Source organism: Peromyscus leucopus, chromosome 2 (genome assembly GCF_004664715.2).
Source record: "Peromyscus leucopus breed LL Stock chromosome 2, UCI_PerLeu_2.1, whole genome shotgun sequence".
Taxonomy (NCBI): Eukaryota; Metazoa; Chordata; class Mammalia; order Rodentia; family Cricetidae; genus Peromyscus; species Peromyscus leucopus.
The window spans coordinates 60999775-61012890 of record NC_051064.1 but is presented as its reverse complement, the minus strand read 5'-3'; the positions used below and the strand labels follow the sequence as shown (position 1 = coordinate 61012890).

The following is a 13116-nucleotide window of genomic DNA, read 5'->3' as shown; positions in this document are numbered from 1 at the left end:
CTCTTACAGAGGACCTGGGCTTGGGTGGATCACAACCTTCAGTAATGTTAGTTCTAGAGTATCCGATACCTTCTGTGGGCATGAGGCACACCCATGGTGCACATTCATACATGCAGGCAAACACACATCCACACAAGATAAAGATGAATAAATCTTTTTAAAAAGGTTTGCCTGCTTTGTTTTTGAGAGCTAGGGTCTCATGCCCAGGCTGGCCATGAAATGATTGTGTGATAGGGATAGCTTTGAACTTCTCATTCTCTTACTCCGTCTTCCAGATGCTGGGATTACAGGTGGTCATCACAGCGTCCGTCCGGGTTCTAAGGTGCTGAGGGCTGAGCCCAGGGCTTTGTGCATGCTAGGCGAGCATTTACTGACTGAGCTACATCCCTAGGCCGACAATTTTTTTTTTTTAAATAATTAAGAAGTTACTGTCATATCTTAGGATCGTTTTTTTGTTGTTGTTTATTTTTAGTTTTTCTTTTTCTTTTTTTTTTATTTGTAGTTTTTCAAGGGGGTTCTGCTTTACTGGTCTTTTGAAAAACCAGACTTTGGTTTTATTGTTTGAATCTGTTTTTTTTTTTTTTTTCTTTGAATTTTCTCTGTTACTTCCTGTTAAGAGTTTCATCCAATTTGGACGTAACCTTCTAATTGTTCGAATGAAACTACTTTGTTGTTTCCTAAATAAAGTATTTTTCCTTGGAATTTTGGTAGTCCATTGTTGATTTGTCTTTTCTTCCTGGCATGACATTATTAAAATAGAGGTCCATTTCAGTTTCTTCTCCGGTTACTGTGATTGAAATGCTCTGACAAGGTCAAGCTAGGGGAGACAGGGTTGCTTTCACTCAGAGTTCCGGTGGCAGCCCATCACTGCAGGAAGTCACCCCAGTGGGTCACAGTCAGGAAGCAGAGAGCAAGGATCACTGGTGTTTGGTCCGCCTCCTTTCGCTCCATCCAGGACCTGCCAACAGAACAGTGCTTCTCAGGGTGGGTCTCACCACCTCAGCTAACCCGACCGAGAAAACTCCTCATAGGTCAATCCAATCTAGACAGTCCCTCATGGCGACTCCTGTCCCAGGTGGTCCCAATCTGGCCAAGTCTACACCTAAAATTAACTACCATGGCAGTCCAAGCATCCTGTCCTATTATATATTTTTTTTTTTAAAAAAAAAAACTATTTTGGTTATTGGGCAAGAAGATATGTTACTCTGTGTTAGTCAGTGTGAAAATGTTCCCAAATCAGTCTTTTTAGTCCTCCCTTCTAAACTCAAATATTTCTGATTCTTACGAAGCCAGGCTATGTTTGATCTATTCCTATGGATATGGTATATGTAGGCAGCATATTGAAGTGTGTTTTGGATATATTTGTATGGTATATATGTGTGTTCTTGTGCCTGTGCATCAGGAGCGTGTATAGAGTATGTGTATGTATGTGTATGTGCACGTGTGTTCACACATATGGAGTATGCATTTGTATGACATATATGTGTGCACGTGATGCATTATGCATAGCTCTCACCGGGACTGAACACCTCTTGCAGGGGGCATATCTAACTTCTGCTCTCCATCCTGCAGGTCTGCAGCACTGTGGAACTCGGCCCCCTCTTTGCATCCATTGTTTGAAGCTAGAGCTGTCCATTTTCTCTGGCTGGATGGAGTGGCCACAGCAGGATACTCCCTTGTCCAGAAAGGATGCCTGGACCCAGACCTACCCACCTAGGAGGAGGATCAGGCGTGCCCAGGTCCAGGGTATAGGTAAAGTCTATCTGCCAGTGGGTTAGGACTAGGAGGGTGGGCTGCTCCTGCTCAGGGTAGTAGTGTTGGTAGCTCAGGGGGATGAGGTGGAGGCGAAGAGCAGGACAGGAGTTCAGAAAATACCAGGGTCAAATAGTGCACTGGCCTTAGTATGTGGCTCATTTGCACTTGACTATGTATTTGCTAACCTCAGGTAGACTTCTCCAGCTTCTGCTCCGCTCTCCCCACCCCACCCCACCCCATGGGCAACTGAACTTATGGCATCCAATTTCTTGTCCTCATAAAGGCAGGTCTGTTGCCCATGCCTGCTCTTGGCCATGGGGCATGTGTGGAGGCCATGGAAGAGAACAAAGGGTAATGGTCTTTGGGGGCAGACAGATTTGAGTTCAAATTGCAGCTCTGCAAATCTTGGGCAAGCTGCCTTCTCATTTCTGCCTGAGATCCAGATATCTCCCTGGCAAATTTTAGCTAATACTTTTAAGGCTTACTGTGAAGTCTAAATGACACGTGTGCGAATTGCTCAGCTCGGCTCCTGGCACTGTATTCTTGCATTCCTCTGATCTTGTCTTGAGTGGCTCAAAGACCCACAAATATCCACTGGCAATGAAGTCGGGACCAGCAACAAACTCTAACACTTCCCGTTTTTAGGTTTACATGAGACCAACAGCTTTCCTTCCCACAGTGGCAGCAGAGATTTGCAGAGCAGATGTCTTGGTGTGAAACTGCTCCCTCGAGGTGTCTCATGAATGTTTGCCGACAAATCCATGCAAGGGCTGACCTTCCTTCTATCTGCCTTCCTGTGCCAGGTTGGGAAGACTGAAAGGCCCTGCCCCGCACTGTATCTGCAGATGGCGAGTCTTGCTCTTCTGTCTGATGGCGCCAGGCTGCAGATGGGAAGCCCTGAGGCTGGATGGAGCAAGCTGCTCCTCTCTGGACCTGTGCCACGTTGCTCTCATGAAAAGGAGGCTCAAGAGAGCGATCCAGGCTGCATGCAGCCTGGTGCGGGCAGCCTGTCTATGTGCAGTTTCATGTTCCCCGATCCCATGCCCTCTTGGGCCACTCCGGAGGGCAGGCACTCCTTTGCTCCAGGCTGGTCTGGCGATTACACGTCTGAGCTTCAAAGCCGGTTACAAACCTAACTAATTGCAGCCTGGGGGAGCTGGGCGAGCAGGCCAAGCTTGCTCAAGTGGGCAAGCCAGGCGGCGGGGCCAGAGTTGGGTTGGCACCTGCAGCTCGAGATGCGGGTGCTGGAGCTAGGGTTCCTGCGGGATCAACCGAGAAGGAGCCACCTCTGGTGGCTAGTGGCAGTCCTCCCTGCTCCAGGAGCCCACGCCTCCCCGGATCTGGCCCGCGTCAGCTAGGTCAGGTGGAAATCTCCCCATTCAAACCAGCGCGGGCCAATCAGGGGCTGGCGCGCCCGGCCGTTCCAACGCGCGGTGCAGCCGGCCTGGGATCCCGCCCGCCTGGGAGACGCCGCCGGAGCGAGGGGGAACGGCTGAGTCTGCTGCCTGGGTTACCTGCAGCTACACAGCCACCGCCTGGGGACAGGCCCTCCTGCCCTGGCCGCAACAGGGACGCCATGGAGCGCTCCCTGCACCGCGTCTCCCTCGGGAGCCGGCGCGCCCACCCGAACTTGTCCTTCTATCTCACCACCTTTGGTAAGTGCCTCTGGGCCAAGCTGCCAATGGACCGCTTTCTTGGCAATCCAAGCCAGAAAGGCAAGCGCCCACCATGGCAGGGAGGCTACGAGCAGGTGCTCTTTCCGTTGGGACATCTTCTCTGGCCCCTTCCTCCAGGCCCAGCAAGTCAATGGACACCACCTGCTGCCGGCCGCCGCTGCCAGCTGCAGTTGGTTCTGCCTCACTTGGTTGGAATAATCATGCCCCAGTTCATCTTTCAGAGGCCTGCCTTGTAACCACGGATCTCCCCATTAGCCAGCTCTCAGGTTAAATCAGGGTCTACTTTGTGTCAGGACAGCTCAATCGCCCGCTTCCTTTGGCTCAGGGACTAGACGGGAAGGGGAAGTCCAGGTGGCTTTGCCGTCTTGTGGGCCCACTTTGGAGGCTGCAGTCTAACCTCTCCCCGTTGGACATCTAACTCACGATCAGTGGAGATGGGAGCCGTCTCTTCTCCGAGACAGACCCTAGGAGAGCATCAGGGCTGAGGTGACCGAAAGGGACAGTAGGCCTTACAAGTCTCTATTCCTCCAAATCCCAGCTGGACAGCAGCTGTCCCAAAGGCCTGTGCAAACCTGGCCTTCCAAGGAAGCACAGTAAGAGTTGCACCCTTTCCCCAGATCACAGCCCTGCTGGGCTCTTCGTTTCCTCCATGCCTGGAGGGGCCTGTTCCTCCTCCGTAGTAAGAAAACTAACAGGAGGGTCTTTCTCTGGCCAGCGCTGGGCTTTGAGAGCTGAGTGCAAGCCTTCCCAACGTGCTCTTTTAACTTGTCTACAAGTTCTTTACGAAGTTGGAGTGGGTCCTGCAACAGAAGCAGACTTGACCCAGATTCCAAAGGCAGAGCACACAAGGAATTGGGCCCTCAGGAGGGTTCTTGGCTTCCCTGCTCTCCAGCTTATCCCAGCACATTTGGCTCTTCACAGTTTGTATACACACACACACACACACACACACACACACACACACACACACACACACGGGACAGAGGGGTAATGGAAAAGCAGCAGGTTGAACTAGAGATGGGCTGCGGTCTGGCTGTCTGGACTTCGCTGGTCCTGGTGCTGGAGAATAAGGAGGAGGAATTCACTAACCTTGCGTTCGTTGAGCGCTCACTAGGTGCATGAACTGTCTCCCGTGTGTCACCTGAATCATTTCATTTAATGTTCCCAAATCCTGCAAGCCAATCCTATGAATCCCAGTGGGACACAGGGCTCCCCGAGACAAGGGAGATTTCCAGCTGAGAGGGTCAGGGAGCTACAGCCTTTTCCAGGTCTCCATTCAAAAGTGAATATAACCACTCTAGCTTACATTCATGCTCTAGGTATCTCCACCTGCTCCTTAATTTTATCATAATCAGCATCATTCTGTGTGTACAGTCTTGAAACACAGTCCTTTTTTGCTACTGGTGTGATGTGAATATTTCTCCGCATTCACTCTTGTGTTCTTTTGTTCAACTAATCTCCTTCCAGACTGGGGCAGGGGAGGGTCCAGTCCCAGCAGGGTGTGGAACCTCCAGGCTGGCTATGCTGGCCACGGCTTCCGGGTTGGGAATGATGGCTATCAAGCGGATAGGCTGCTCGGACCCATGACTGTCACCTGAGTGTGCCGGAGGAGACGGGCAGGAACTGGGGAGAAAGGGGAGCCACCTGCTTGTTTTATGCAGTTTCTTCTTAGATCTTTTTGACACTAATTTGAATGCTTAGAAAATATTTCTAGTAATAGTTCTATTTCCTGGGGTTCCATTTGCCATGGTGACCTTATTGTTGGGCTGCTAATGGTCACTGGGCACTAAATGATCTTTGACCATGGGTCCATGGAGAGGCCTGTTAAGACCAGAAGCATTTTTGGACTTTGAGTTGAGCTGGTGGAGATTGAACCCAGGGCTCCAACACTAGGCAAATGTCTTACCCTGCTGGGTTATGTCCCACCCCAGCACACAGGCTCCCAGGATCCTCTCCCCGAGAGTAAGCTTTAACAACTAGGAGTGGATACTGAGAATCTAACCTTTAAAGACCTTCTAGGGGTATTTTGAACATGAGCCCGACTTGGGAGCTATGGACTCCAGATCAGTTTTGGTAGCCAATGTGGGTACCATTTGATGCAAATATCTTTACTGAGTTTCTTAGTTCCTTGGCCTCTCCCCAACACACCAGGTAGCCCCTGGCCTTCAACAGTGGGGGACCTGGGAGGGACCTGGTGACGATGCTGCACACATTTAAAGGAGGCGGAAGGGAAAAAAAACATTTCAGTCAGAATTGCCTATAGGAGGTCTCTCTCTCTCTCTCTCTCTCCCTCCCCCTCTCTCTCTCTTCTCTCTCTTCTCTCTCTCTCTCTCTCTCTCTCTCTCTCTCTCTCTCTCTCTCTCTCACCCCCACACACAGAATGGGTCCCATGAGCACAACCCCTGTTCCCCAGGAAGGGGCAGGCCAAGTAGCACACATGGATGGCCTCACTGCTTCTGAGAATTCAGCTGACTTCAAAGGAAGGTATATCCAAGCTGAGGCCAGGACCCAGCCATTCCTTCTTTGTTGTAATTTTGTGTAATTTGAAGAAGTCTTTGTAAGTGTTCGTGGTTGTATCTTCCAGAATCATGCCTCTTATTTCGATTAGGGTATTTGTTAATTCTTTGGTAAGAGTGCTGCTAAGATATAACTCGTGTGAACAACTCATTGGAAATGCACAGCTCCATGCTTTTGAGTACATTTGCAGAATTATGCAACTATTACTGTGATCAATTTTAGAATAATTCCATCACCCTAGAGAGAATGTGCCCTTTAGCTTATTATTTCCAATCCCACCCCTCCCTCATCTCCAACCCCAAGAAATCACTACTTTGTTTTCTACCTCAATACACATGCCTCCTTGAGGGGATTTTATGTAAATGGAGTCATGTGTGCTTTTCTATGACTGACTCCTTTCACTTGTGTTTTCAAGGTAGGCTCATGTTGGAGCGCGTAGCAGTACTCCATTTAAAAATATTTTTTCACATTTATTTATTGCATATGTACACATGTGCCGTAGCACAAGAGTGGCAGTCTAAGGACAACTTGTAGAAGCTGGCTCCCTGTTTTCATCTTGTGCATCTTGGGCATGATACAATGTGTGCCTAGAACCCCGGCACTGGGGGATTTTGGTGTGGCATGGGGGCAAGAAGATCACTGGGCCTTGCTGGCTGCCAGCTTAGCCTAAAAAGGAACCTTGATAAGACTGGCATGGTCTGCACATCCTTAATCCCAGCACTTGGAAGTAGAGGCAGGCAAATGTCAGTTTGAGGTCTGGTCTACAGAGTGTGTTCCCGGATAGCCAGGACTATACAGAGAGACTCTGTCTTAAACAAATACAACACAACACAGAACCACAACAAAAATGGTTCACTGAGAGACTGTCTCCAGGGAGCAATAAAGGAGAGAGCAGCTTACAGCCTCCTTTGGCCTCTGCATGTACACACACAGGTGTACACATATGTATATACCAAGCACACATGCTCACAGTAAACAAACATTTTAAAGATTTTTTTTAAAGCAAGTTTTTTTTTTTTTTTTTTTTTTTTTTTTTTTTTTTTTTTTTTTTTTTTTTTTTTTTGGTTAAAGCAAGTACCATAGCTTTGTGGTTTTATTTTTGGACCTTCTGATTTATTTCACAATCTGCTACTTTGACATTACCAACATACCACACTGACTTGATTACTGTTGCTTTGTGGTAAAATTTAAAACCTCAAAGCATAAATCCTTTAATAATAATAATAATAATAATGATAATCTTCTTCTTCCTCCTCTTCCTTCTCCTCGTCCTCTTTTCTTCTATGTTATTTTGGTTGTTCTGGATTCATGGAATTTCTATATGAAATTTAGGTGCAATTATTTTATATAGAAAAATCCAATTCATAAAACTGTTGGATACTTATAGATAATCTTCTTGAAAGGATACCAAGTTTTTAGCTTGCCCAATAAGCCATATCACTGCCCTCGTTGGGGTCTCTAGCATCCTAGAAATGGCAAGTGTTCAGGAAAGAGCACAGGGTACCCTTCCTCCAGGGTATCTGGGCTGGGAGATGATGGGCAGCCAGGGGATGTGTTATGAAGGCTGAAGGTAGCTATGGGCACAGATGATAACACCAACTCTCTTTAGAAATGTCACTCCCACTGAACCTGAAAGGTGACAGCTGTGGGAACAGTCCCAAGGTAGGCTCATCAGAGGGAAGCATGCTTCTGAAGGCGGAGAGGGCTGAGGGGCGGCACACGTTTGCTGGCTGTTCTTTCTTGTTCCGTGTCTGTTGTGGTAGCGGTATTAACTAGGGCCCTGCCTTCCCATGTTCTGCCTCTCTTTGAAGCCCCAGAGAAAACAAATCTGGTTTTGTACTGAGAATGAAGCTCAGGACAGATGCCCACCAGCTGCTCCCTGTGTTGGGCAGAGTAAGGTCAGCGCTCTGAACTGGAGACCATTGATGTGTCCCTGCCAACTGCCATCAGCCCTTGTTTCTAGCCCTGCTGCCCCGAGCCTGGCAGACTCATTACGCTTGGCTCAGGAAACCCATCCATTTCTCTGGAGTTTTTAATTCGCCGGGCAGAGTCCTCAGCGTTGGTTTGTTTCCCTGTCATTTGCAGTCCATCTGCTTGGGAGTATTGAGAAATTCCTCAGTGTTGCTGTTCCTTTCCAGCTCCTTGTTCTCTTTCGGTTCCTCCATCTACGTCCTTTTCCAGCCTTTGTTACTATGGTGTACGACACTCATGCAAAAAGCATCCCTGTATTAATATAAAGTACCTGTATGGATGGACACACACACACACATACACACACACACACACACACACACACACACACACACACACTAGCTCGGGCATTCTTCCAGATTCCACATGGGTGCCAGGGACCCAAATTTTGGTCCCTTTCATGTGGCCAGCCCTTTTATTGTCTTGAGACATATCCCAGGTCCTGTTTTCATGAAGATAAACTATCATGGCATTATATATCTCAGGCAGGCCTCAAATTTACATTTCTCTTGCCTCTGCCTCCCGGATGCTGGGATTACAGGCAGGTGTTACCGAGCCCAGCTTTGGCCGTGGTTTCGTTGTTTATTTTGTGTTTTGGTCAGGGACCATTCTCTGAATCCTTCAGTTCTTTGAGGTTTGTTGAGATTTGCTTGCAAGAGGTAGGTAGGTCACTGGTCACTTCTCTGCTGCTTCTCTGGTCACTCAGGTTCTTAGCCTTATATCTGACTCCCAAGTTTTTATTGATAAAGAATAATTAGATAAGCACCTCAGGAAAACATGATGTGTTATAGGAGCCTCGTGTGTCCTTGAAGAGAGCCTTGCAGTCGGTGGGTGGGTGCAGTGTGTTCTAGAACGTCAGCTCAGGCCAGGCTTGCTCATTGGGTTGTCCCAGTGTTCTGCATCTCTGTTAGTTTCTCTCCCTGTTTGCTCTGTCAGTTATCAAGAAACAGATGTTAGCATCCCTGCTGTAGTTGTAAACTTGTGCTCATCATGGTCAGTCTTTCCTTTATACGTTTCAGAGTTATGTCAAGAACATATGGATTTATAATTATTCCTTTTCCGGGGAGTAGAAACTTTTGTTATGAAGCCTTCGGTTGTTACAAGCCTTCTCTTTATTTCTTTTATTTCCTTTTATTGTAGTGGAGCTACCGTCCATGTTTCCCGGCACTGACTTTTTCCCTCAGGCCCAACCTCTGCCTGGCCTGTCTTTTTCCATCCTTTGACTTTCCATCCTGTGTCTTCATTCTTTAGGTGTTCGGAGTCTACTGCAAAAGGCAGCCATGGAGGTGTTACCTTTTGTCATCATTCAGAGGTTACAAAAAATGTCCCTTCTTTTGCTTGTTAGCGGCTAGAGTCACTAGCAGCCCAGGACTGCTTTCTTCTTACAGCTGTCATCTTGATATGTTGCTCAAGTTGGGTCTCAATTGACTACACAGCCCAGGCTGAGCTTGAACTTATGACAGGGGCATGTCCTGTGCCTGGCTCTTGGGATTAACTTGATTCAGTGTCAAGACTATTTGAATTGAGCTGCTGTTCTTTGAGGATCTGTGTCTGGTTGCAGTTCACCCTGTTCCAAAGGATCAGCCTCTTCGGATCTCTGTGAGTTCGAGGCCAGCCTGGGCTACCAAGTGAGTTCCAGGAGAGGCACAAAGCTACACAGAGAAACCCTGTCTGGAAAAACCAAAAAGAAAAAAAAAAAGGAAAAAAAAAAAAAAAAAAAAAGAACAAAGGAGCAGCCTCTTAGGGTCCCAGTGCAAAAAGTAGGGGTTCAAAAGAACCTCATCTTTTATCCTGTGACTTCTGGTCTCGAACCCTAAGGGCCAGGCAGAAACCCTGTTCAGCTCCTCATTACCAGAATTCAGAGACAACCCAGTAGAAAATTGGCCCCGGGGAAACGCCAGACCTGCGTTTGGCTCCCCATGCTGTGTACTGCAGCATGCATGTGGAGGTCGGAGGGTAACTTGTGGGAGTCAGTTCTCTCCTCCTACCATGTGGGTCTCACATGTCAGACTCGGGTCCTCAGCCTTGGTGGCAAATGCCATACCCACTGAGCCACCTTTCTGGCTGTTTGTGTATGTAGATGTGCGTGTGTGCCTGCATGCATTTATGTGTACCATGTGCATGCCTGTGCTTGTGGAGGCCGGAAGATGGTGTGGGATCCCTTGAAACTAGAGTTACAAGAAGTTGTGAGCTGCCTGATGTGGATGCTAGGAATTGAACCCGGGTCTTCTGAAAGAGCAGTCAGTATTCTTAGTTACTGAGCTGGCTCTCCAGCCCCTCCCCCAAGATTGTCTTCTATCTTTTTTCTTCTCCCTCTCTCCCTGGTCATTTCGGTGGTTACGTCGTTGCATACTGGGCACTCTACATGTGAATCGGAAGTGTGTTACTGTGACAGTTCCCACTGTGGACTGGTGAGGCAGGGGTCACCCCAGGTCTTACAGACGCCCAAACCCATAGGTCCATGCTTCCTATCTTGTATTTTCAGCATTAGGTTTGTTCTTCTGGAAAATGTTATTTGATCACTTAAAAAAATTTTACAAGTGTAAAACTGAATGAAAATAAATCCCGAATTCCCTGTGGGTCATAAAGCTGTCAGTATGTACATGAGAGCTAGCCATCGTGACAGAAGAACGGTGGGCAAGAGAGTTGCAGTGGGAAGCAGCTAAGGCTACTGAGGAGTTTACAAGATGTTGGAAAGGAGGCATTTTCCGACTAAAATTATATGACTTTATGTGTGATTAAGAAATAATTACAATAAAGTGAAAGGAAAAAAATCAGAAAAGGCAGAATACCGTGAATTTTCTACACACAACAGCAGTATGTACGAATGGGCACCCTGGAAAAGCATCTGCTGTGAGGGTGAAGCATCTTGAGCAGATGTGTGGCTTGTTCCGGTTAGAGTGGACAGTTCTGCATTCTAGTTTAAGCAGGAATAGTTACAACTGACCAACTTTTTTTTTTAAACATGTGTATAGGTGCATGTGTGCATGTGTGTGCATGTGTGTACATGTGTGAAGGCCCAAATTTAACATTGGTTGTCTTCCCTAGTTGCTCTCCACTTTACTGAAGCAAGGTCTTTGGCCGAACTGAACGCTCACAGAACTTGGCTGGTCTCTGTCTCTGCCTCCCAAGTTCTGGGGTTACAGGCAGGCACCTTGACTGCCTGACTTTTTACGGAGGCTCTGGGGATCCGAACTCTGGTTTTCATGATTGGGCAACATGAATCTTTATCCACAGAACTGTCTCCTCGGCCCCTCTACCAGCACTTTTTATTAAGAAAATCAAAGAACTCAAAATACAAAAAGTCTTCCGTTCTTAGTTATAATGGTATTTTTTTTTTTTTTTTTTTTTTTTTGGATTTTTTGAGACAGGGTTTCTCTGTGTAGCTTTGAGCCTTTCCTGGAACTCACTTGGTAGCCCAGGCTGACCTCGAACTCACAGAGATCCACCTGCCTCTGCCTCCCAAGTGCTGGGATTAAAGGCGTGCGCCACCACCGCCCGGCGTTATAATGGTATTTTTTAACACTGCATTTTTTCTTTCTTTCTTCAGTTCTTAAAACTGAAAAATTGCCTCAGAATTGAGATCAGACTTAATTGCCCCAATTGTGGAGACAATTCATCCCAGAGTTTATTAGCCAAACTGAACAACTTCTATCTCACTGTTGGTGTGAGTCTGGAGGTTGGAAGTAACTGAGAGGAATGGTTTTCCTCAGAGTTTCTTGCAAGGCCTGAAGCCAAGATGTTAGCCAGGGACTCCGTTATCTGAAGGTATTAAGCACCCGAGGTCCCTCTTGGAGAGGCCTTATTCACGTGACAGGAGGCCTTGTTCCCTGCTGCTCATTGTTAGGAGACTCTGTCATTTGTCACTCTGACCTCTTCATGGGGCTGCTTGGCTTTGCACAGGCCACTGGCAGCTGGCTTCCTCCTGAGTGAGTCGTGCAATGTGGAAGTGAGGAAGAACCCCAGATAGGACAGAGAACCAGTTTAAAATGGACACGGGAAGTTTTGACAGCTTAAACATTAAAAAAAATTTTATTATTGTGGCTGTTATGTAGAACTGAATAGTATTGTAAAATAAAATAAATAAATAAAAACAAAACAAACAAAAATTTTTTTTATTATTACTGTGTGTGCATGTATGGTGTGTGTGTGTGTGTGTGAGAGAGAGAGAGAGAGAGACAGAGACAGAGAGAGAGAGAGAGAGAGAGAGAGAGAGAGAGAGAGAGAGAGAGAGGAGGGGGGCGGCAGGGAAGAGAGAGAGAGAATCTGTGTACTCCACAGTGCGTGTATCGAAGTCAGAGGACGATTTTCAGGAGTTGGGTCTCTCCTTCACTGTGGGTTCTGGGATCGAACTTGGTCAGCCCGCTTGGCAACACTATTACTCACTGAGCCTCGCTGATGGCCGTCTTATAGGCATACTTATTATTTATTTACTTACTCATTTGTATGTTTTTTCTAAAGTGTTTTTATTTTTAAAATCATGTGTAAAGTGTTAGGTTTCATTGTGACACTTTTGAGCCCAGTTTTATTTTGTTGAGCCTCCTCCGTTCTCCTCCCATCTCTGCTGCTCTGCGGAGCCCACGGCCTCCCCCCCCATTCTTCCATCCCTAGTCACATGTGCTCAGTCACCCGCCCACCCTCCTCTTTCTTCCTTTCTCATGGTTCTTGCTCTAGTTTTATGACCTATGTCCACACACATGCTCTCATATACATTCACATACACACAAACACACAAACACACACATATACACACACACACACATGCACACATACACGCACACACATACACAGAGGCACTGAAAGCCAGGATCTGTGTACGAGAAGGAGCAAGTCCCTCCGAGTCTTAGTTATAGCACTCTGTAGAATGATTTCCCGATCCATCCATTTTCTTGCAATTTTCATAATTTTGTTATTCTTTCTGGTTGAGTACAACTGTATTGTGTACACATACCATGTTTTCATTATCTATTCCTCTCTTGGTGGACATCTAGGATGATTTCACTTCCTTGCTATTGCGAATCGAGCAACAAAAACATATGCTGGTTTACTGGTCATCTGGTAGGTCTGTTTCTAATGTCAGAAGCCCCATGCTGGTCTCCACAACGGATGTACACTCCCACCAGCAGTGAATAAATGCTCCTCTTTTCTCACATCTCTGCCAGCATTTGTTGTCCTTTGTTTTTTCTTTTCTTTTTTC

At 47.0% G+C, this 13116-nt stretch overlaps 1 protein-coding gene across 3 annotated transcripts in view; it reads left to right on the top strand.

Moving 5' to 3' along the window:
• Window positions 1–1608: 1608 nt before the first annotated feature.
• The window catches only part of Rgs3 (regulator of G protein signaling 3), a 123943-nt gene continuing 112435 nt past the window's right edge, over window positions 1609–13116 (top strand). The window contains exon 1 of one of the 3 annotated variants that reach the window (XM_037202604.1): window positions 1609–1752. In XM_037202604.1, the coding sequence (XP_037058499.1) occupies window positions 1650–1752 (103 nt within the window). In that variant the 5' untranslated portion in view covers window positions 1609–1649. Of the gene's footprint in view, window positions 1753–3209; window positions 3411–13116 lie in introns of those variants that run through there. The other 2 variants (XM_028858024.2, XM_028858017.2) reach the window with 2 other exon arrangements.